Below are 26,184 nucleotides of genomic sequence, written 5' to 3'. Positions count from 1 at the left end.
CACTCGGTGCGCTTCGCGCAACGAGCGCCCACGTTGCGCATTTCGTGCCGTGCACGCCTCGCCATTTTTTACAAAATATCAATTGTTTTTTTCTCCCTTGGGGGTCCTTACATTTATATATTAAATGTGATTCTTAATTCTTTTTTTTTTTTTTTACCGTACGCGTACGGTAAGCTTACCATACGCGCACTCCGTGATTTTTTAAAAAAAATTATTACATTTATTTTTCGTACTTTTTGGTCCTTCGTGGACCCCCTGACAAACGCTAGGGGGTCTGCAACTCTCTTCGTTGCCCCCTTTTCACGTTATCCACCTTTGTTTTTCAGAGCGAGAGACAGAAAATGGCGCCCGACACTTTCTGATTTCGACCGATTCGAATGTTTACAGTCATGTAACCACCAATCAGAATTGAGCTCGCGCACGGCACCGTACGCGTACGGTAAGCTTATCGTAAGCGCACGGAGCGCGCTTACAGATATATATATTGATTTAAATGCTATTTTCTCAGGACCTACTGAACAGATTTACACCAGACCTGCAAAAGGCACATCCCTGACCTGAAGACTACCTCTCTGCCCAATTTCAAGTAATTCTGTTCAGCCGTTCGGGCTGTAGCTCGGACTAAAGGTCCTATGGGAAAATGCATGGGGAAAACGCGTTTTGGGACCCCCCTTTTTTCTCAGCCCCCGCTTGACGAATCCCCCCCGAGACTTTCAGGGTAGGAGCGGAGCGGAGCGCCCCACCTATTTAGAAAAATTCGCGAGGATTCGTCAACCGGCGCCAAAGTTATTCCAAATAGAATGTTGCGGATTTCCTATGGAAACACGGTCCTAACTATAACTATCTACTGGCAACCGCCAGTAGATAATATATATATATGTATATATATATTTTTTTTCACTGAAAAAACCAGACGCATCAGGGATGTTATAGTTAGAAATTAGCATTTAAAAAACCTTTGAAATTCACAGAAAAAAACATAGGTTTCAGGGACGTTATAGTTAAAAATTAGCATTTAAAAAACCTTAGAAATTCACTGAAAAAAGCCACAGTTTCAGGGACGTTATAGTTAGTTGGACATTTCACTTGTACAAAACCAGAGAAATTTATCCGTTATACTTAGTTGAGCTAACTATAACTCGTGCCCCTGCAATGCACTGCTGATGATGTCACATATGACTTCATTCATGACATGGTCAGTGACATCACTGATGACATCACTGATGAAATCTCAAATGACATCACTGATGACATCATCCGCGTGATAATCTGTGTTTGCAGAGTGGTGTAAAAAGGGGCGTGGCCTCGGACCACCTCTCTGCAATCCAGTTTTGTGGCGCTTACTGGAGGTACCTGGTGGGCTAGTTGGCCCCAAGGGACCTTCAATATTCAAGGGGACTTAATTCCCCAATTTAGAACGCACCAGGGGGAGCGTTTGCAGAGTGGTGCAGGGAGTGGGCGGGGCCTCCAGCGAGATGCCGGCTTTTTTAAAATATATATTTTAAGAAGGGGAGCTGTGTGGCCCCCTTCTTTCAGTCTTTAGGGGGCCGTGGGGACCACATCCCCCAGGGCCTGCCACATTTTAAAAAGAAAATGGGAAGGGGGCTGCGCCAGGGCATGGCCACAAATATATTTTTTTAACTTTTTAATGGAGAGGCATTTATCTGCCCCGAGGACCCCATCGCAGGGGCATTGCCTCTTTTTTTTTTGTATTCTGGAGGTGGCACCCCCCTCCCTTGGGCAGTTCTGGCCCTGGGGACCCCATCCCCCGGAGCCTGGCCTCCTTGATGGGGACCATGGGGGAAGCCCCAATGCCCCCATGGTCCCTGCCGGCTCCCTGCGGGAGCTGGCATTGCTTTTGGGGAAGGGGAGCTGCTGACATGCAGCTCCCCTTGCCCAAAAGCAATCTGCTTTGCTTCGTTGCCATGCTCTCGCTCTGTCATAGCAAACGGCAATATCCTGTGGGTGGGCACCCCGGGACATTGCAGGAGCTGGCACTGGGGGTAGCGGTTCCAAGGGCTATAGAGGGCTCCAGGAGTGGGGCCATGTGTCCCCCCAGCATTCTTAAAGCCTCGGGCAGGTGGTGGTCCCCAGGGCCCAGGGGACTGCAACGGACCCCCATATTTAAATAATTAGTGCCCCGGGGAGGTGGTGGTCCCCTGGACAGAGTGGGGGGGCAGGAGCCAACCCCACACTTTTTTATTTTAATTTAAGCCCCAGGGAGGTGGCAGTCCCCAGGGCTTGGAAGGGCCCGCGAGGCCCCCTCGTCCATATTGATGAATGCCCCAGGGAGGTGGCAGTCTCTGGGGCAGCGTGGGAGGGGCAGGAGCTCCCGATGCATTTTTTTAGAAGCCCCGGGGTGATGGCGGTCCCCAGGGCTGCGGGGCCCCATGGGCCCCCGTTCATTAACTGCGTATTGCCCCGGGACTTGACTTGGCTTATACAAAATGAAGCACGTGAGCCCACGCTTCGATTTTTTGGGGGTTTTCTCAGCCGGATTCGCGAACCCAGCTTGAATTCGGCCAATTTGTTTTGACAAAAAATGCTTTTTTTGGCCCTGAGGCCTAGGGGTTCAGGGTGTTTCTACCCTGCCCCATTTTCTTGTTTAACCTTTTTTCCACTGTTTTCTTGTGACTTGGTTACCGAGTTACAAGATGGCTGCCAACACATTCTGGTTTGGAGTGTTGGCAGCCAATCAGAATTGAGCTCGTGCTCGGGAGGGCTTGCGAATCCTCCTCGGTGCTCAGCTATCAATATTTTTATTTTTGGAATTTCTCAGCAACTACTGAACAGATTTCCACCAGTTAAAAAAAGCATGCTTTCTGGACCAAATCCTAAATTGTTTCCAAAATTGGTGTAATTCCGTTCTGCAGTTCGAGCTGTAGCCTGTTTCAAAATTCCCATGGAAATTAACATGGAGAAAACGCGTTTTGGGACCCCCTTTTTTGTCGGCCCCCGCTTGACAAATCACCCCCAAACTTTCAAGACAGGAGCTGACCTGAGTGAACCATTAGTTTTAAAAATTTCACGAAGATTCTTCAAACGGGGCCAAAGATATATGCAAATCAAAAAACGCTTTTCCTATGGAAACTAGGTCCTAACTATAATACCTATATATATACACACAACACAAACTCTCCCCGGTTCGAGGAGCACACCAGCGCAGACTTCATTGTCATCCCATCAATGACTATACATAGGGGATATAGGCCCATTCAGGGCGAGATGTGTTTTTACCTCTACTTATGTATCTCCCACGGTTGGAAATACGTGTAGGATAGTCCATTGGGGTTTAGAGGTAAATGGGTCTTGTACCCACCCTTGACGTTTGGATGTATATAGCCCTGTCATTGATGAGATGAAAACAGCACGTTTACATGCCCATTAAGGGCAGAATAACAAACTGCTTTTTCTTAATGATGTATTGTACGGTGGAGACAGTTACCCATTGGGGGTTGGAGAATGATAACAAATTGTAAATATGTAGATATGCTTGGTAACACTGTTGTTGGGTTTAGTAACACTAGGTATGAAGGATTGCAAACAATGAGCTTTTATCATGTTACAAGATGGCGATGATTTTCATCAATGTTTGGTCCCTCCCATGTCGGGAAATCGGAAATGTTTTTGGCATAAAAAATGCCTGGTTACACTGAAAAGGCGTCTGCCAAAACATGTCTGGTTTTGAGTTCTGAAATAAACTACGGTTGAACTCACCCCGTGAGTGCTTAATTTTGTACGTAATAGCACTAGGTTGGAAGCTGATAGATATATATATATATATATATATATATATATATATATTCACTTAAAAAACCATAGGTTTCACACACGTTATAGTTAGGAATTAGCATTTAAAAAACCTTGCAAATTCACTGAAAAAACCATAGGTTTCACACGTTATAGTTAGCTGGTCATTTCATTCCTAAAAAACCAATGAAATTCCCCCGTTATAGTTAGTTCAGCTAACTATAACTCGCGCGCCCGCAATCCACTGCTGATGATGTCACATATTACATCACTCATGGCATGGTCAGTGACATCACTCATGACATCACTGATGACATCTCAAATGACATGAAACCTATGGTTTTTTCAGTGAATTTGCAAGGTTTTTTAAATGCTAATTCCTAACTATAACGTGTGTGAAACCTATGGTTTTTTAAGTGAATTTGCAAGGTTTTTTTAAATGCCAATTTATGAATGTATTTTTATATTTTTTAAATATTTATTTTACAATAAGCTACCTATATATATAGTTATAGATTAACTTTATCCTGTAATATGGAATGGCTGTTTTTTTTTTTATTTTATTTGGATAGAGTTGAACAGCATAGTTAATATCTTCTATAAACATATAAACACTTTAAAAAATGTTTTGTTTTTTTTAAGGGTTTTTGTCCGTGCGCGCACGGTTCGCGCACGCATGCGTACGTACTCCGTGTGCGCATGCGTACGTACTCCGTGTGCGCATGCGTACGTGCTCCACGTGCGCATGCGTACGTCGTGCGTGCTCTGTACGCGCATGCACGCGTGCTCCGTACGCGCATGCGTGCATGCTCCGTGCGCGCATGCGTGCATGCTCTGTGCGCGCACCGTGCGCGCCTGGGGCGCGCACGTCAAGTCATGTGATTTAGAAACAACACTTTTCATTGGTTTATAGTAGTTTCAGTTCCAGAAACTTCCAACACCACACCCACTCCCCTCATTATTACTTCTGATTCCCTGGGAGAAGGAGCTGAGCAGCTTTTCCAGTACTCCAGTACTTGAGAATGGCAGAGCAGCAGTCATCTTCTGGGAGTGAGCAGGAGACCCTTATGAGACGGAGACAGAGGAAACAGAAAGACTCTTTTATATGGCAATTTTTTACATTTCCACAGGGGCAGAAGAAGGTGAATGCTCCAAAAGTCACCTGCACTCTTTGTGATCGTGTCTTATCAAGAGGAGATCCTAAAAAGAAATACTTTTAGTATCTTCACTATGATCAGGCACGTTAGAGATGTACATCCTGTGGCTTATGCTCGAGCTGCTAGAGAAAACCCTCCAGCAGCTCAGCCGAGCACATCCGCAGCAGCTCAGCCGAGCACATCATCGGCAGCTCAGCCGAGCACTTCATCTGCGGCGGCAGTTTCACCTTCTTCGGTTCCTCTGGATATACACCCTCTGTTTAAGAGGGTGCATATACGGTACAATGCGTGCAATGCTCTTCTCTCTTATGCGGACACCAGCATTCCGCTAATAGAGAGCAAGATACAGCAGCACACGTGCGGCACCCTATAATTTTTGCCATGTCTTTTTTTTCCTCTGTCCCTCAATTAACACAACGGCTCTTTTTAGAGTCACCTAACATCTAAACACTTAAATTTGATTTTTAATTCTATTTTTTTTATAATTCCGCCGGGTGCGCCCCTTGCGCGCACCTCGCGACGGTGCGCGTACCGTGCGCGCACCGTACGCGCACCCCGCGATTAAAAAAAATTTTTTTTTTTCACCCTTCTTGGTCCTTCAGGGACCCCCTGACAAAAGCTAGGGGGTCAAGAACTCTGTACTCTGCCCCCTTTTCACGTTATCCACCTTTCTTTTTCACTGTCACACACAAAATGGCGGTCGACACTTCCTGATTTCGACCGATTCGAATGTTGACTGACATGAATCCACCAATCAGAATTACGCTCGCGCACGGTGCGCGGCTATAGATATTTATGTGCTTTTAACTGCAATTTTCTCAGGAACTACTGAACAGATTGACACCATATATCCAAAAGGCACATGCCTGACCTGAGGACTAACTCTTTGCCAAATTTCAAGAAATTCTGTTCGGCCGTTCGGGCTGTACCTTCGACTAAAGGTCCTATGGGAAAATGCATCTGGAAAACGCGTTTTGGGACCCCCCTTTTTTCTCAGCCCCCGCTTGACGAATCACCCCGAGACTTTCAGGGTAGGAGCTGAGCGGAGCGCCCCATTAGTTTCGAAAATTTCGCAAGGATTCGTCAACCGGCGCCAAAGTTATTCAAAATAGAATTTTCAGATTTCCTATGTAAACACGGTCCTAACTATAACTATCTACTGGCGACCGCCAGTAGATAATATATATATATATGTCTTATATGTCACATGTTTGTTTTAAAAAGAGGAACGAATGACTTTTTCATTATCGTGAACAAGGTGGCGAGAGGCCATCGAAACGCGTTGATATGAAAACTCATCAATAAAAAGCCGAATGGAATAACCCCCCTGGGAGTGCAGTGTGCAGTGTGGTTTTTGCTGAAAACGACTTAAACCGTATGCTGAATGTTAAAAGACGGGGCGGCCGTCTTTCCTTTCTGCACCATCGACGTTAAGGAAGCACGCCAGTAAATCCGTCCAATCTGCAGTGTTTGAAGACAGGCGTGCCCCCTGACCTAACCCGTTTGAATTTCGCCAGTAATCTACGAAGAGGAGCCTGAAACCGGGAGAAGTTTTTTCGTCGACTTTCACGATCGGAGGATTGAGGAAGGAGAGCAAAAGCACCCGACAGAAGGCTCCGGTAAGCGTGGCGAAATTGGGAGGGCTCGGGAGTCGAATTGGACACACTGAACTGTCACGAGAAGGCTTTCCGTGGTTATAAGAGCAGTGTGAAGAAACTAGGGGAATACATCGGCGATAAAATGTGTGATGAGGAATATGCGGCACGTGAAGAGGAAGCTAAAAAGCTTTTTGAAAACATGCCAAAAACGCAAGAGAAAAACAGCAGTGTCCCAAATGTGGGAGGAGTTAATGATTTGACAAAACAATTACATGACTTTGAGAAATTAAAAAAAAGAGAAATATCTCGGTGGTGGGAGGTGGCCTCCCTAAGGCAGTACTTACAAGTAGGAAGAGTCCCGAGAGGACTACGAATAATGATTACGCCAACGTATGAGAATCCCCATGTGGACATGTTGAGCGAATGGGCAGAAAACAATGCGAACAGCTCGACTAATATGATGCGCATATTGTTGAAGTATGCTGATAAAGAACATGGGGAAGTGGTGGAGAAGATCAAGGAATTAAATGATATCTTTGGGAAGCATGCTGAGAAAGCAAAAATAGAGAAATTCAGAACAGATCTTAAAATACGGCTAGAGAAATATGAAAAGCGGATCAAGGATAGAAAAGCCACAAAATTCACGCGTGACCGACTCGATTATGAGACAGGAAGAATATACACTTTTGCCAAAAAATTTGATTCCGTTAGACGAAAGCAAATTCAAAGTGGTACTGCAACATTGCAAGAAGCTTCATGCAGTGAATTGAGTTCCGATACAGGCTCGGAACAGGAGCAGGAACCTGAAAGAAGGAAGGGGCAAAGTGATATTCGTCTGGCGGTAACAGATGAATTCCGTTTTTTACAAATGGAACTGCAGACAGACCACCGACCTTCGAGAGGCCGCGGAAGGGGAAGAGGTGTAGGAAGAGGAAACAGAGAAGGGGAGGAGAAGGATACAGGAGGAGCACCAGATTGGCAAGCAAAACGCTCAATGCGCTCGAACATGAAAAAGTCAACAAAGTAACCTCAAACAAGACCATTATAAATCTGAGTACCATTAATCTAACAACAGAAGAGCAGTCTGTGTTGGAATTAGGGTTATCATACTGTGATGAGAATGAATTTAATTATCCCCACAGTAGAATGGACTTGTATTTGTACGTGCGAAAATTAAAACTTGCCAAGATGTTTGCGAATAAACGACCTGACAGAACCCCCATAGATCAGTCACAAACTATTCAAAGTACGAATTTGAGTGGCTTAAATACCTTGGATGCTGCAATTCTGGGCGATTTAATGGAACTGTGTAATGAAAATGACTGCCCTTCCATAGACTCTTTGCAGATAGAAACTCTGAATGAAGGAGATACATTGGGATTATTGAGTAGCGACCACACACCGTTCCGACCACGATCTAAATTCTTGCCACAAACAGCGCGAGATAATTTGGATATTTTCTCTGAAAACGTAACGAGGGATCTGAAATTACTGTATAGTAATTTAGCAGATCAGAAGAAGGAAAGAGACCCTCGAAAAGAAATCATACAACAAACGGTGGAGAAACTGATTAAAGATGACGGTGTGTTGGTGAAACCCTCCGACAAAGGAGGAAATGTTGTATTATGGGGACGAGAATTATATAAGAAAGAGGCCCTTACTCAATTAAATAATACCGAATGTTACAAAAGGATTGACATGCGAGAGTTTATTTTGGTGAAAGAAGAGTCCCGAGAGGACTACGAATAATGATTACGCCAACGTATGAGAATCCCCATGTGGACATGTTGAGCGAATGGGCAGAAAACAATGCGAACAGCTCGACTAATATGATGCGCATATTGTTGAAGTATGCTGATAAAGAACATGGGGAAGTGGTGGAGAAGATCAAGGAATTAAATGATATCTTTGGGAAGCATGCTGAGAAAGCAAAAATAGAGAAATTCAGAACAGATCTTAAAATACGGCTAGAGAAATATGAAAAGCGGATCAAGGATAGAAAAGCCACAAAATTCACGCGTGACCGACTCGATTATGAGACAGGAAGAATATACACTTTTGCCAAAAAATTTGATTCCGTTAGACGAAAGCAAATTCAAAGTGGTACTGCAACATTGCAAGAAGCTTCATGCAGTGAATTGAGTTCCGATACAGGCTCGGAACAGGAGCAGGAACCTGAAAGAAGGAAGGGGCAAAGTGATATTCGTCTGGCGGTAACAGATGAATTCCGTTTTTTACAAATGGAACTGCAGACAGACCACCGACCTTCGAGAGGCCGCGGAAGGGGAAGAGGTGTAGGAAGAGGAAACAGAGAAGGGGAGGAGAAGGATACAGGAGGAGCACCAGATTGGCAAGCAAAACGCTCAATGCGCTCGAACATGAAAAAGTCAACAAAGTAACCTCAAACAAGACCATTATAAATCTGAGTACCATTAATCTAACAACAGAAGAGCAGTCTGTGTTGGAATTAGGGTTATCATACTGTGATGAGAATGAATTTAATTATCCCCACAGTAGAATGGACTTGTATTTGTACGTGCGAAAATTAAAACTTGCCAAGATGTTTGCGAATAAACGACCTGACAGAACCCCCATAGATCAGTCACAAACTATTCAAAGTACGAATTTGAGTGGCTTAAATACCTTGGATGCTGCAATTCTGGGCGATTTAATGGAACTGTGTAATGAAAATGACTGCCCTTCCATAGACTCTTTGCAGATAGAAACTCTGAATGAAGGAGATACATTGGGATTATTGAGTAGCGACCACACACCGTTCCGACCACGATCTAAATTCTTGCCACAAACAGCGCGAGATAATTTGGATATTTTCTCTGAAAACGTAACGAGGGATCTGAAATTACTGTATAGTAATTTAGCAGATCAGAAGAAGGAAAGAGACCCTCGAAAAGAAATCATACAACAAACGGTGGAGAAACTGATTAAAGATGACGGTGTGTTGGTGAAACCCTCCGACAAAGGAGGAAATGTTGTATTATGGGGACGAGAATTATATAAGAAAGAGGCCCTTACTCAATTAAATAATACCGAATGTTACAAAAGGATTGACATGCGAGAGTTTATTTTGGTGAAAGAAGAATACCATGCTAGATTAGATGTTTGGAAGGCAGAGGATTTACTGAACTGGGATGAGTACAAATTTATAAGACAAAATAATCCAATTCTCCCAGTTTTTTATATGCTCCCCAAAGTCCACAAGAGTGTGGCTTCACCACCAGGGAGACCCATCATTTCCTCTTGTGGAAGCCTCTTCGAAAATACCTCAAAATATATAGATTATTTTTTAAACCCTATAGTTAAGACCTTGACCTCTTATATTAAGGATTCTACGGATTTTTTAAAATGTATTTATGATATAAGATGGGATGAAAACAGTATGATGTTATTAACGCTTGACATTGCTACTCTGTACACGAGTATACGACATACTGAGGGTTTGAGAGCAACTGAATTTTATCTAAACAGGAGGCCTCTGAGGTTTTTTAAACAAAATGAAATGATTTTAGAAATGATGCAATGGTGTTTAACTAGAAATATGTTTTTGTTTGGGGAAGAAATGTTCCAACAGGCACAAGGAACAGCGATGGGCACCTGCTTCGCCCCCAGTTATGCCAGTCTACACCTGGGCTGGTGGGAGGAGCAGGTGCTCAGAGGCCCACACTTGGAACATTGGAGTAACAACATACTTTTGTGGGTGCGATTTATCGACGATGTTTTTGTGCTGTGGGAGGGCACGGAAGCATCAATTGATGTATTTATTAATGAGATAAATTGTAACACCCTTAACTTGAAATTCACTGGACAATACAGTAAATCCTGTATAGATTTTCTGGACATAAGAATTAAGGCAGTTGAGGGAAAATTAGAAACTACTGTTTTTAGGAAGCCCACCTCAGGAAATACAATTTTACATGCAGAGAGCGCTCATCCAGCCCCGTTAATTAGAAGTATTCCCTTTGGTGAGTTTTATAGAGCCAGAAGAACATGTAGTAGCCTTGATGAGTACACAAAAATTGAGGAGGAAATGAGTGAAAGATTCCTACAGAGAGGCTACCCACAGAATATAATAGAAGGGGCAGCCTCAAAAGCAAGAAAACTAGACAGGAAAAAGGTTTTATTTGATCCCTCGAAAACTGAACAGAAAAAGAAAAAGAGGAATCTGGGACAAGGACAAAGTGATTGTAGATTTATCACTACATTTAATAAAAATCACAAAGAAGTCAGAATGATTTTAAACAAACACTGGCATCTTGTGAAGAACGATCCAATATTAGGTCCTAACATGAAAAAACATCCTGAGTTGACCTTTCGTAAATCTAAATCATTAAAGGATCGAATTGTAAACAGTGAATATATTGAAAGTAAGAAATTGGGACCGCCTACTTGGTTGACACCGAAAATGGGTTTTAGGAAATGTTTTAAATGTAAGGCGTGCCAGCATGGAGTAAATCGGACGCATTTTAAAACTTCTTTTAACAAAACCATTAAAATCAGAGGCTTTTTAACGTGTAGATCCAGTTTTGTGGTTTATGCCTTACAGTGCCCCTGCCAAAAGATGTATATAGGGAGTACCACCTTACCAGTGTTCCAATGAGTACTGCAACACAGGAGAGCGATTGTAAATAAGGATAGAACGTATCCAATCGCAAGACATTTCGAAAGGTACCATCAAAGCGATCCAACAGGCCTACAATACAGCTGCATTGCAGAAATCCCAAAGAAAAAACGAGGAGGGGATCGAGAGAAGGAACTCCGTAAATTAGAAACTTATTATATTTTGGAGTTCGATTGCAAAGAACCACAGGGTTTGAATGTGGATGAAGATCTACATACGTGTCTGTATTAAGAAATGAAATAGTTGCTTAAAAAGATGTATAGTCAAGGTAATTGGAAAAGTTCAATGAAACTCCAACCTGAATTAATATCAAAATAAGAGATGCCGTTTATTCAATGAATTATTCGTTTGTGAGAGGATGCTACACAAATTTTATGGTAGTCAGGTGGGAGATTGTATATACATCAAAAACCCGTTTTTTTAACCTTTTTAAAGTTTACACTGATTCACTTGAAGCACTAGCACTTTATCAAAATAGTTTAATGAAGAGAAGTTGTTTACATGGAAAGCACTAGCACTTTGTAAACAGAAAAGGTATATGCACTGGCACTTTAATTGAAATCAAGTGTAAAAGTTTACATCGCTAAGCATTAGCACTTTGTAAACGAATTAAGATAATCGTCGGCACTTGCGACTAGTCTTCTTATAAAAGGTTGAGAAGTTGAGAAATTTCGAGGTTTTGATTTTTGTATATAGAAATCAATCAAGGATAAAGAAATTGCATGTAGAAATAACTGCAAGTGATTCACGCCAATGAAAATGTTATGCTGGAATAACAATTCAAAATGTCATTGTAATGATTGGGTGCCAGGCACTGACATGGAAAGACGTTCCAAAATGGCGGGAGCTTTTGACCTACCGTTCACCATGGTTGATAAAATAATTTGATAGTCCCTCTTTTATGTCTTATATGTCACATGTTTGTTTTAAAAAGAGGAACGAATGACTTTTTCATTATCGTGAACAAGGTGGCGAGAGGCCATCGAAACGCGTTGATATGAAAACTCATCAATAAAAAGCCGAATGGAATAACCCCCCTGGGAGTGCAGTGTGGTTTTTGCTGAAAACGACTTAAACCGTATGCTGAATATATATATATATATATATATAGTCAGGAAACCCCTTAAACCCCCCATTTTTTCAATTACCTTTATCATTCAATACCCCTACCCTAAAAACACCACCCTATACCCCTAACCACCCCTAAACCCTAAAAACACCGTAACCACCCTATACACCTACCAACCGTAAAAACACCATTACCACTCAATGCCCCTACCCACCTCTAAATATATATCTATAAAACACATATACTTACCTTACATACATTTACCTTGCGATGTAAAGACGTGTTGTAGGGGCATATTTGTGTTAAAGGTTTGTGTTACAAAGGCATTGTGTGGTAATGGATGTGTGGTAAAGGCCTTACATTGTAATGCCTGCACTGTAAAGGCGGTTTCCCTTCTCTGACATCAATCTTCCATATTCCATCTTCCTCTGTAAGGCCGCTTGCTCAATAACTCCCCTCTTACCTCCACCTTTCATCTGAGCTCACTCTTGCTCCCGTTTCATCTCACACTACTCTAGGAAATAAAAAGCTTGTCATCCGCAGAAGGCACTGTGGCCTGGAGAAAGATGACAGACAGGATTCCTCATCATCTCATAGACACCCTGCTCAATGATCTGGGTTTGTTACATTTCATACACCCCAACATACATCAAAGACAAGCCTTAGATTCATGGCATTATGCACCTTGCAACACAGAATTGCAGATACCCTGTGCATGGGTAGATCCATGAGGTGGATGCAATTACTGGGCATTATGAGGTATAGACTGAGGATACCTTCAGAAATGAGGAATTATGCAGGAAATCAAGAATGTCACACACTATCCCCCTTGTAATTACATAATTCTATACAACATTTTACCCAGTAATTTCAGGTATTATCATAGGCTGAAATTTTTCACTTTCTGTTCTCCGTTGAGTTACGACGGATCTTGTAATCCCAGTTAAGCTGGTTTCCGCTGCTACTCTACTGACCCCAAAAGGATTACCATGGGGCTTGCAATTAGACCCTCAGAAAATGTTCTTGCTGGAATATCGTTCATCTCCGGACAGAACAGAAAGTGAAAATGCACTGTCCATGCAAATGAGTTATTGGCCACACAACAGAAAGGCTCTGTACCGTCTTTTTAAGGACATGCACAAAATGGGATCTATCCAGCCCTCCCTGTCTCCTGCTTTTGAAAGTGGCTTTGCAGCAAAAACGCACCAATAAACAGTGGTAACTAGCACCTTGGGGGGCAGCTGTGGAGATGTTTGTTAGACCTTTGCCTGACAGCATCATATTATTTATAAGTGTGTGTATTGCATTTCTGAATGTCTATTTTACAAAGTAATAATTTTTTAAGTCTGGTGGACAGTCTAATAAATGAAAATGCTTGAGTTTGGGTGGTGAACTGAATACTCAACAAGACTCATCAGTGCTGTGCTTTCTGTTCCTGGAACTACTTTTACAACTCAGGGTTTACAATGGGTGTGCCAGGGTTCGCAAGGGCACCTTTAAGAACATCCATGGAAATTCTTCCTGACCTCGCACTAGTCTCCCATATTGTTTTGGCATCTCTCTTTTGGACTTGAAATGAAGTGCTAAAAACTAAATCAACCCATATGCGGTTAAAGTAAATCCTGCTCAAAGGTAGCTCAATTGGTATTCCCAGTCACCAAAGGGCCTGTACCTCAAGGGGCAGGAGCGTTGTTTTGTCATCATGAAGCCTTAAGGCATACATTTTTCACTACATAAATATTTCACTAACTCATTAAGGATTGTGTGGTGGCTAAAGACTGCAGGGTGCCATGGAGGCCCCAAGAATGTCCCCCTGCTGTTGTGGAGGTTCTGTTTTTCTTCCACCTTTATTGAGCAAAAAAAACCTTACCAGCTCTTCAAGTCATGAAGCTGTCACAGTTTTAAAAACAAAGTTTTCAAAGCCTCCTCCCAACTTCTCACACCTGAGTGAATAATTGCCTCTAAATGGCCCTGATTATGGGTTGAGTTGAGCTGATTTCCTGTTTGGAATTCATTCCACTCAGTCATGAGTAGACTGTCATTCCTCTGCCTGGATTTACCACTTTCTCGAAAATCAGACCGTATTTTACCAGATGGAAAATCCTGCTGGTAAAATTGCATTAGGAAAGTACTGCCTTGCAGTCTGGACTAATTTCTCAGCCCAGTCTCACTCTCAAGCACAGTGTGGGTGGGGGGATGCAATGATATCCCACAAGCCAACATCATCCTTTTCCCCTCCCCATCATCTTATTGTCCCATGCTGAAGCTCCTGCACATATTTACCAGCTGCGCAGAGCAGGTGTTAAATGTGTGTGTTTACCTCTCTGAATAGGAAATACTGTGCAGAACTCTGACCTGCAATTCCGTGTGTGCACAATTATTCTCCATTCCAAGGGGTTTAACTTAGAATTGCATTGTACTGGTGAGGTATTACTGCAGAGTACCGCAATTTACGGGTGAAAAGTTTGTGCCCAAACAGTACCAAGCAACTCAAGAGTTGGGGACTAAAGGGTCATAAATAAGGCATTCGAAATAACACAAATATACAAGCTAACAGATCACTTGGCAGCAAGGCCGTACAGGGCATCAGGCATTTCCCGTAAGGCTGGAAGGGTGGGAGGCTGTTTTTGGTACTGGGGGCTGGTTTTGTTACTGGTGGTTGATTGTGTATGTATGTATGTATGTATGTATGTATGTATGTATGTGCGGTCTTATATAGCGCTCATATTACCCTTGGGCATCTCGGCGCTTGCATTGGGAACCCGTCCTGGTTTTTCCCTGTGAGATAACCCATACTGGGCATCCCCAAGGTGAAAGCCAGGCATCCCGCCGCGGGGGGCCGTTGTGGAGATTAAGCAAGCTTGTGTAGCAGTGGAGCAGTTTTCAGGCAACAATAGAAGTGTCAAGATAACTCTGGTGACTTATGTGCCTGCTGGAGAGAGATCAGAGCTCTGGCTAGTGGCAGTTTTGACTCATATAAGGTAGTGCAGAGGGTTAATATGCCTGCTGCTTTTTACAGAACAGCATTTTATTTGCATAGCTCAGTGGCTTACTGCTTTTGTCACAGAGATCCCTTTGTTACTGTGCAGTTTGTAATTTACAATCATAATCTAGCACAGTGAACTAAGAACTGCCATCAAACAGCTGCATCCAAGCTGCATGGCACAGGTTAGAAAGTTATATTTATTCCCAGTCTTTCGTTATCCTGATGTTGCTTAAAAAAAGGTTTGTTTGAGTAGAAATAGATTCTTAATAATAAAGCCAACCCTAACCACTGTGTTATGTTCTTAATCCTAAATATGTGCTTCTCAACGACTGAGCACTCTTAAAAGACACCTACCTGTATGGATGACATGTAAATCATACCCATAGTAGTCTCATTTTCTATACACTGATTTATACTCATATGATTAATTGTCTCTGTGTGTGATGTAAAGTGCTCCGGTGCCCTAAAGTGGTATGAGAGGCACTATGAAACAAACTAAATACTTTTGAGAGCGGGTTAGAGAGAGATAAGAGGCACTGTTGAAGGGTGATAGTGAGGGAATCATTGAAGAGCCCCAAAAAATATTGTTGTATCCTGGTTCACTGTAAGGTCATCATTTAAAAGCTAATACAATTGAACATATACTGAAAAACGTGCTGTAGAATGCACCATTTTTGCCATTTGTTCCTATATTTTCTTGGGCGTGATTCCCCCCCAACCCCTTTGTAGTTGTCAGAATCGCTCTGATATGCACCGTTCGAGGGCTGGTCTGACAAAATATGCCAGGGCTTCTTTGGGTACCCAGTCCAGCCCTGCTTGGCAGATATGTAATGCTGTAGGAGGAACATAATCACACATTGGTTTGAAAATATGAAACAAAAAGTCAAATGAAACCTCTTACTAGAACTGCCATGCTGTGGTTACTGGCAGGTTGCAGAAAATGTTTTGTTTTGCAAAAGTGCAGGACACATACCAGAAAGAAAGCTGGCGTGCAGCAATATTGGGAAGTAGGACAGGCCAGTCTAGAATCACACTCCAATCCACAGCCTGCAGGCGAAGCATACTCGCGCTTAGTTGAGGCTGAAAGCCTCAAAAGGTGTTGCTAAACAACAACATAGCTGTTTCGGCAAGTTGAAACATTTGGATGTTTCAGTTTTGCTCTGTGCCCACTGCCTGCAGAAGCTGCTTGTATAAAAAGAGAGGAATGAAAATACCTGTTCCTCGATTCCTGTTGCTTGATTTGCAGACTATGAGGCCAGGGGTAGCAATGTAAGTGCTAGGTGCCGCAAGGGGTACCTGGTGACCCCTAATTGATGTCCATGATTTTGTCGAACTTGCAGCACAGAGATGGCCGAGGCATGTCCCACAATTTAATCCCGACTTTTCAAATACAAAAGGCGGGAAAAAATTTAAAGGAAAATCCTTTTGTTCCACTTTTAGCAAAATCATTTTGTTTAATTTTTAGTTCCATGCAGAGCGAAAATAGTGCAAAAACAATTTGGTGTGCTTTTTTTTTACAAGGACTTGGATTTCTTCGGTAGAGTCTCTAGTACAAATTTAACATAAATTATAAGGAATGCATGTTTATACAAAACAAAACAATTAAACATTGGTTTCACAGTCATCATACTTCCCTTTTACAATGATGTAGCAATCTTTTTGGAGCAAAATCCAAATGCACAGTTCTGGGGTTGCTTTCTCTGTAATACAAACCCAAACGTAAAGTGAAGATATTTGGAAATTATGTTCAAATAGTTTTCTTTACCTTCTTCCAGGTGCAACTTCTGGTATTGGAAAATGCTATGCAGAAGAGCTAGCGCGTCGGGGTGTCAATGTGATCCTCATCAGCCGCAGTGAGGAGAATTTGAAGCGTGTCTCCCGCTCCATCGCTGACCAGTATCATGTGGAAACATCTTATATTGTGGCAGATTTCAGCAAAGGAAGGGAAATTTACCCTTCCATCAAAAATGCTTTACGTGATGTGGAGGTTGGCATCTTGGTCAACAATGTTGGAGTGTTTTATGATTACCCAGAGTACTTTGCTCTTCTAACTGAGAAGAAGATTTGGGATATCATCAATATTAACATGGCGGCGGCGAGCATGATGGTGCACATGGTTCTTCCAGGGATGCTGGACAGGAAGAAAGGTGCCATTGTGAACGTGGCCTCTGCAGCCTGCTACAGACCCGCTCCCCTCATTGCACTTTATGCCGGTTCAAAGGTAATAACGTTCTTCCTTTTCAGTGTGCTACAGAAGGCATGGCTCTTCTTTTGAGTTACTCTCTTTGGTCTTCCCCCTACTACTCTTGTGGCCTTCACCTTACCTTCTGTGAAGCCCTTCAAATGTTATGTGACACTTGAACCCCATATAAGCCTCTTCTGGCTTTTTAGCTGCAGGTTTGAACACTACTAGACTGAGCTCTCATAGGAATTTTTCAACTCATTAGTTGTTTAAACAAGCATTGACAAACTCAACAGGTCTGAATTTAATTTGGCAGCTCATGTAATCTCGGGTATTCACTGCTAGAGTGGGAATTTAATTTAAATTAAAACTCTCAGTTTACAACATCTGGGCTAATCCTCACTTCCTCTCGGGTCCAACTGATCTTTGTGGTTGTTTTAGATAAGAGCAAGAGCTGTATATCACATAAATTATAATCACAATCAATAATTATTTTTAGTTAATAATGAGTGTTTTATACGTTAAAGGGTTTTATTAATCAAATCTCTTAGTAGTTCATCTTCATTGCAAATCACAAGTTAATTTGTATTCATCTCAATTATCAATTTATAACAGAAATCAAATCAGGATTAGTTAATAATATAATAAAGGCATTAAAGCGTGTTCCATAAAGGAAAGAATCCCTATTCTAGGTATGAGGAGAAAATGGTGTCAGTCAGAACGCATACAGGGTTCCCGTTCGAGAGAGTGAGAGAAAAGCATAAAGCTTTAGCATCAGTAGTCATCTATATAAATCAAAATATCAAATAAAAGCAGAATCTCTCACAAAGAGTGGTTCAAGAAACTGGATAGAGTCTCAGAGCAACGTGGCATAAGGGTCTGAAAAAAGAGTGTATTAACCTACAAGGAACACACACTAATATAGACAACACATTTTATCTTTGTGGCAGCATGCGGTCTTCCTTCTGCAACCAACCAATCATCTTGCAATGCTCTCATGGGAACATGATCACTCCAGTGGCAGCTGGTAGGGAAAGGGGGTGGCAGGGGCGGTTGAAAGCAACAAACATATGTTTTTTAAAACCACTTACCTCTTCCGCCGTCTCTCTGATTGTCTTCCGGACTCCGAGTCCAGAAGCAGAAAGCATACGGGCTTCCCAAAGCCAATCATGATGCTGCTGTCACCATAACAGCAGTGTGGTGATTGGTCTGAGCAGCGTGGTTCGGCGCTCAGATGGGGACTATACGCCTGTGCATGTTCCCCACCAGGCTGTGCATTACAGCTTGGTGGGGAACACTCAAAGTGCACATGACTGTTTGTCCGGCCCAAGACGGCAGGCAAACCGTCATGCACACTTAGAGTGTGCCCAGCACTCTTCCCACTGTGACCCCAGCCCCGCCCTAACCTAGCCCCGTAGCTACGAAAAATACAACGATATTAACGTTGTTATTATCATTATATTTTTTCCTTTCTCCACTGCTCTGAGAGCAGTGGGCGACGCTCCTTCGCCTTAGCGGAGGAGCCGCCCCTGAATCACTCCTCGCCTTCTCACAGAAAATACAATGACTATACAGAGCAGCTTTCAATGTCACTTATTTCTTATCATCTAGCAGTTACATCAGTCTATGTGTATTATATTTCTCATTCAAAACTACTTTCCCATGAGGAAATTTTCATCTCTACCATTCTAAATAACAAACTTATTTAAGTGTTAGCAAAGATCATTGTATAAGAAAAAACATTAGATGAAAACATTTACACAACCTTTATTCATTATGACAAACACATGTTCATTGAAAGGTCAGGAAATAAGCTTGTTATGCACTCTAACCATTTTCTGGTCATGTCAGCTTGTCAGGCACTTGTTGCTTTATCAGTTCAGGTAATGAGGTCTAGTATGAGTAAGCATAGTTGCTTACTAAAATTCTTAACATTTAACATGTTTTATTTTCATTAAAGACTACATGTTAATTTCTGCACATTACTGTGTCATTTTCTCGCCATTATTAAAATGCTACCCCTTCACCAATGCTGTCTGTTTTCATGCGCTAATGCTGTTTTATCACAATAAAGCCTGCCCATTTGGCCATGCCAATGCTAGGAAAAAAGCATTAAATGATTTATTTCTACACAGAATGCATACAGGAGATAATAAATTGAATGTGGTATTGATTGAGAATGTTTCAGATGTAAGATAGTCCTCCATGCATTCTAAAGGAAGAACTTCCTGGTAAATGGAAATGTTTGTAACGCCCTGAACGTCTCAGGATCGTTTAACAGACACGATAATGAGAACGCAACCACTTGTGAAGGTTTAGTTATTTTAATGAAGGCAAAAATAATACAAGGAATAAACAAAGGTTATAGTCACTGGAATCCTCCAGGCTAAGTACGTTACCAGCCCACAGCACGGATGGTCCTAACCGTCCTCTGCATATACGCCGATCCCGGCGTATGCCAACAGAGGGCAGAAATGAAATGGCCGACAATGCCAATCGGTAGGCTGTGAGGGGCACGAAGAGTGTTGGGGAGAATCGAGGAGTCAGGGAAACACCCAGCCGGGGTCTCTACCTGAAGGGAGCAGCCGCTCAACCTCTTCCTCAGACTGCACCGGGACGCGGAGTCACCTCCTGGTGATGCGTCACCGATACCCCAATCACAAGCAAAGAAGACTGAACCGAGAGCAGCCGCTCGATCGATCCTGTGGACTTCCGAGTCTGTAACGCGGCAAACACCTCCTGGTGTGCGTTACAGCTGGCAGTCCCTGTATCTCTGGTCGGGCTGGGAGTTACGACTCCAACCAGCAAAAGCGCCACTGCGCTTTGACTCAGCCGAGTCAAAAAGCGAAGCTCAATGGTTATCCGGTAGAGCTTCCGGGTCCTTCACAGGTGACGATGGGGCAAGACACGGCCCAGGGAGTAACGACTCGACCTACCTCTGTTCTTGCCTTACTGGAGCACCACTCCGGAACACTGCTCTTCACTAAGCAGGTACGTCGGTGTAAACACAATATCCGACAGCGTTGTACCTCCCGGTTCCTCCCTTTATAGGGCGTGTTTTCCTTGAGTTATGTAACAGCTCTCCTGTTTACATAAGGGCGTGTTTTCCTTGAGTTATGTAACAGCTCTCCTGTTTACATAAGGGCGTGTTTTCCTTGAGTTATGTAACAGCTCTCCTGTTTACATAACCTCTCAACCGCTAAGCATCCTGGGAGATGTAGTCCGTTTTCGCTGGTTACCGTTTTCCTCCCCTCGCATGACAGGAATTCTTGACAGTACATCCTCCCTCTCAGCTGCTCCCCACGGGTCCAGCGCTGGCAGGAAAACGCCGATGGAACAAGGAGACCAAGCGCGGAGCATGAACCCCTTCAGCCGGTTCCCATGACTGCTCCTCCGGGCCATAGCCTTTCCACGCAACCAGGTACCACAGCTTCCCCCTGCGCCATTTGGACGCCCGTATGCCCGACACTTCATACTCCACCTCCGACTCCACGCATACCGGCCTAGGTGTCCCAGACGGCTTGGAGGGTGCTGGTTTGAGCAATGATACATGAAAGACAGGGTGTATCCGCAATGACTGGGGCAAGCACACCTTCACGTTCACGGGACCCATACACTTGGTAATTCGATAGGGGCCCATGTACTTGGGATGGAACACACTGTTCTTTCGAAACCTCATGTTTCTTGTGGATATCCAGACGTAGTCTCCAGTGCGGTACAGTGGCCCGGGCCTTCTCTTCCTGTCTGCCGCAGCCTTGTATCTTCTCTTGGCCTCTATTAGGACAGCCCTTGAGCGCATCAACGTGTCTTTTATGTGTGCCACCCTGTCCGCTGTGGCGGGAATCCTGTCCTCTCTGAACGGATGTAGAAATGGCAAGAACCTGGGATGTTGGCCATAGTTGCTATAGAACGGAGATGACTGTGTGGAGCTGTGAGTGGCGTTGTTATAGGCTATCTCTGCAACCCATAGCAAGTCGACCCATTCTTCCCTGCCCTGGTCCACAAAACATCGCAGATACTGTTTGAGCGTTTGGTTCAGGCGCTCGGTTTGGCCGTCCGTTTGAGGGTGGTAGCTGGTGGACAGGGCGGTCTTAACATGCAGCGCAGTGCACCAAGTCTTCCAGAATTGCGCAGTAAACTGCGACCCCCGGTCCGACACGATCACCCCAGGTAATCCATGCAGTCGAACCACATTCTTTAGGAGTAGTGACGCCAATTCCCCGGCCGTAGGGACTCTCTTGCAGGGGATGAAGTGCCCCATTTTCGTCAAGTAATCCACCACCACCAGTATTGCCGTCATCCCCTGGTCTACCGGTAGGCCCACCACGAAGTCCAGTGATATGCTATCCCATGGTCTATCCGGGGTCGGAAGTGGATGTAAGAGCCCTTGGGTTCGGCCATGGTCGGCCTTCATGGTAGCACACGTAGGACACTCCTGTCCCCACCTCCTGACATCCACTCTCATGGTTGGCCACCAGAAATGCCGTCCCATGCTAGCCACCGTTTTTTCAAAGCCCAAATGACCTGCGCATGGAGAGTCATGGCACCAGATGAATGCTTGTTTCCTTAGCCTAGGCGTGGGTATCAATAGGCACCTGCCCTTCAGGGGTATCCCGTCCTTCAGCTGCCATTCTCTGTGACTGAGGAGCCACCTCCGCCATGCGAATGACCTGATCCCTCTCTTTATTCCCCTCAGGAAAGTATCCGGTTGGATAACCCCCAATACCATCCTCGGGGAAATGATGGAATGCTCGGTCGCAGGCAATGGTTCCTTAACTGCAGATTGACGGGACAGGGCGTCCGCCTTCCGGTTTTCCGTCCCCGGCCGATATGTGATGCGGAAGTTGAACCCCGCAAAGAAGATCATCCACCGCAGCTGTCTGGGAGAAAGGTGTCTTGTGGCCGTCATGAACTGTAGGTTCCGATGGTCCGTGTACACCGATACCACATGTCTTGCCCCCATCAACCAATGCCTCCATTCGGTGAAGGCGTCCTTGATTGCGAGAAGCTCCTTCTCCGCAATATGGTAGTTGCGTTCGGCGTCGTTGAGTTTGCGGGACATGTACGCAACGGGATGAAGCACCCCTGTGTCGTGGTTGCGTTGGGACAAGATAACCCCCAGCGCCACATCCGATGCGTCCGCTTCCACCACGTAGGGGAGATCCGGATCGGGGTGAGCCAACACCGGCGCCTTACCAAAGGCGCTTTTCAGGGCCTCAAAGGCTTTGTTCGCTTCAGGGGACCAGACAAACTCCTTGGACTTCCTCAGTAGCTGTGTGATTGGGGCCACCAATCCTGAAAATCCATCTATAAACCGCCTGTAAAAGTTGGCGAAGCCAATGAAACTTTGGACGTCCTTCACGCTTTGGGGCACCGGCCATTCTTTCACCGCCTTGATCTTTCGTTCTGCCATCTCCTGTCCCTCTGGACTCAGCATCACTCCGAGGAATTCCACGGATGTGACGTGGAAGTCACACTTGCTGAGTTTACAAAACAGCATGTTTTCCCTCAGCTTTTGGAGCACAGCTTTGACGTGGTGTACGTGCTCCTCAACACTGGACGAATAGATGAGGATGTCGTCGATATATACGACCACGTAGATATCCAACTCCTCTCTGAATACCTCATTCAAAAAGTACTGAAAGGCTGCCGGGGCGTTGCACAGACCGAACGGCATGACGAGGTACTCAAAAAGGCCGAACCTGGTCTTAAAGGCGGTCTTCCACTCGTCTCCGTCCCTCATGCGCACCAGATGGTATGCCCCTTTCAAATCCAACTTGGTGTAGATACGAGCTTTCTTGACCTGTTCCAGAAGTACACTGATGAGAGGCAAGGGGTACCGATTCTTTACGGTTATCGCATTCAATGCCCTAAAGTCCACACAGGCTCTCAGCTCCCCATTAGCCTTCGGGATGAAGAAGAGTGGCGAGGCGGCCGGAGACTTGGACGGGCGGATGAATCCTAGCTTGAGGAGTTTATCCAGGTACCCCCGGAGATGCACGTTTTCAGGCTCCGTCAGGGCATACAGCCTGCCGCTGGGAACGCTGGCCCCTGGCACCAGGTCGATCTGGCAGTCAAACTGTCTATGTGGTGGTAGCACTTCCGCCTTCACCTCATCAAATACATCCTCAAAACTGTGATAAGCCTGGGGGAGAGCCACATCTTTTTCTGCCGCTGTAGCCACCGTCTGACTCCCGCTCTCATCTGCGTCAAGGGATTCCGTTCTTATTCCACAATGCAGGATGCAATACGGTGACGTCAGTTCGATGCGATGTGTTGGCCAATCCACAGAGGGGTTGTGTTTCTGTAGCCACGGCAATCCCAATATGACGCCATATTGGGGCGCTCGGATGATGTTAAAATCGATTTGTTCCAAATGGTTCCTCCCACATCTCATCGGAAGGACCCCCGTGTGCTGCCCGATGGGCCCCGTCACCAATCGCCTTCCGTCTACAGCATAGACGTCTTCGGGTACAGCTTTGGGAAGAAGCACTAGCCCTAGCCTGCATGCCTCGTTGTGGTCCATAAACATGCCAGTGGCCCCTGAATCCACCATGGCCACAACGGGTATCCACTGGTCATGCACTCCCACATGCACCGTGAGAAACAGGTGTCGTTGTCCTTTAGTGACCGAGTTGGAAAGTGAAGGGATGGATGAGTGACTCCGAGATGCCCCTTCTTTGGTCTGGGAGTCCTCTAGTTTTCCGCCGGTACGTCCACCACGGCTGTTACCGACCGGTTGGCCCGATAACGTGACGTCTTCGGTTTGGCAGGGCATTCACGTACGTAGTGGCCTTTTTTGCCACAATATAGGCACAATCCTTGTTTACGGCGTGACTCTTTCTCCGTGGCTGTGAGGCTCGCTCGTATTGCGCCGATGTCCATGGGTTCTGCCTTGGATGCGGTGGAAGTTTCAGGACTTCCCACTGTCACATAGGATGGAAGGGATTTTCCTTTTCTCCCATGATCCCCCTTTCTTTCACTTAGCCTATGTTCCAGCCGTAATACCAGGTTGATAAGGCCCTCACATGTCTTGGGTTGTGGGTCAATATGAGCCACGGCGTCCTTGAGTTCATCGCACAGCCCGTGATGGAAGAGCGCCGTCTGTTTAGCAACAGGCCACTTGGTTTCCGCAACCAGCCTTCGGAACGCGTTGAGATACTGCACCAGGTCGTTGGATCCCTGTCTCAACTCAAGCATTTCACGGTCCGCCGTGTACGAGTCAGCCCTTCTGTCGAAGACCTTCAGGAATTCCTCGCGAAAAGCACCCCAATCACATAAGATGGGGTCGTCCCTGCTCACCAGAGGTACGGCCCATTGTGCCGCGTTTCCAGCCAAATAGGATATAAGGAAAGCCACACGAGCCTGACTCGTGGGGAACGCCCTTGGTTTGCACGATAAATGTAGCGCCACTTGTGTGAGGAATACCTGCACTGTGTTAGGATCCCCACTGTACCTCTCTGGTGTTGCCAAGGGGACGGCTACCGGCATTTCCACTACTACCGCAGGGGTCTGGTTCATGAGGGAGGTGCTGGGCGTGAGCGGGTCCAATTGGATAGCATCCAGTCTGGCTTTTACATCGGCTGTTTCTTGCCTGGAGGCAGCCAATTCAATTTGCACGGTCGCTAAAGCAGCCAGCACATCATCAAGTGTTGCCATGTCTGTTATCGACCGGGAGACAGTTAGTGTTATTAAGGTCGGATATTTTGTAACGCCCTGAACGTCTCAGGATCGTTTAACAGACACGATAATGAGAACGCAACCACTTGTGAAGGTTTAGTTATTTTAATGAAGGCAAAAATAATACAAGGAATAAACAAAGGTTATAGTCACTGGAATCCTCCAGGCTAAGTACGTTACCAGCCCACAGCACGGATGGTCCTAACCGTCCTCTGCATATACGCCGATCCCGGCGTATGCCAACAGAGGGCAGAAATGAAATGGCCGACAATGCCAATCGGTAGGCTGTGAGGGGCACGAAGAGTGTTGGGGAGAATCGAGGAGTCAGGGAAACACCCAGCCGGGGTCTCTACCTGAAGGGAGCAGCCGCTCAACCTCTTCCTCAGACTGCACCGGGACGCGGAGTCACCTCCTGGTGATGCGTCACCGATACCCCAATCACAAGCAAAGAAGACTGAACCGAGAGCAGCCGCTCGATCGATCCTGTGGACTTCCGAGTCTGTAACGCGGCAAACACCTCCTGGTGTGCGTTACAGCTGGCAGTCCCTGTATCTCTGGTCGGGCTGGGAGTTACGACTCCAACCAGCAAAAGCGCCACTGCGCTTTGACTCAGCCGAGTCAAAAAGCGAAGCTCAATGGTTATCCGGTAGAGCTTCCGGGTCCTTCACAGGTGACGATGGGGCAAGACACGGCCCAGGGAGTAACGACTCGACCTACCTCTGTTCTTGCCTTACTGGAGCACCACTCCGGAACACTGCTCTTCACTAAGCAGGTACGTCGGTGTAAACACAATATCCGACAGCGTTGTACCTCCCGGTTCCTCCCTTTATAGGGCGTGTTTTCCTTGAGTTATGTAACAGCTCTCCTGTTTACATAAGGGCGTGTTTTCCTTGAGTTATGTAACAGCTCTCCTGTTTACATAAGGGCGTGTTTTCCTTGAGTTATGTAACAGCTCTCCTGTTTACATAAGGGCGTGTTTTCCTTGAGTTATGTAACAGCTCTCCTGTTTACATAAGGGCGTGTTTTCCTTGAGTTATGTAACAGCTCTCCTGTTTACATAACCTCTCAACCGCTAAGCATCCTGGGAGATGTAGTCCGTTTTCGCTGGTTACCGTTTTCCTCCCCT

The 26,184-nt window shown here is 45.0% G+C and overlaps 1 protein-coding gene across 4 annotated transcripts in view; it reads left to right on the top strand.

Moving 5' to 3' along the window:
• Nucleotides 1-26,184, top strand: part of LOC146776239 (inactive hydroxysteroid dehydrogenase-like protein 1) — a 529,540-nt gene that overhangs the window by 308,253 nt on the left and 195,103 nt on the right. For all 4 annotated transcript variants that reach the window (XM_085638277.1, XM_085638278.1, XM_085638276.1 and 1 more), the window contains one exon: nucleotides 16,972-17,417. In XM_085638277.1, the coding sequence (XP_085494403.1) occupies nucleotides 16,972-17,417 (446 nt within the window). The remainder of the gene's footprint in view (nucleotides 1-16,971; nucleotides 17,418-26,184) is intronic.

The sequence above is a fragment of the Triturus cristatus genome, chromosome 12 (genome assembly GCF_964204655.1).
Source record: "Triturus cristatus chromosome 12, aTriCri1.1, whole genome shotgun sequence".
NCBI classification, from domain to species: domain Eukaryota; kingdom Metazoa; phylum Chordata; class Amphibia; order Caudata; family Salamandridae; genus Triturus; species Triturus cristatus.
The sequence above is the reverse complement of the archived record's forward strand: the minus strand, read 5'-3'. Positions and strand labels throughout refer to the sequence as shown.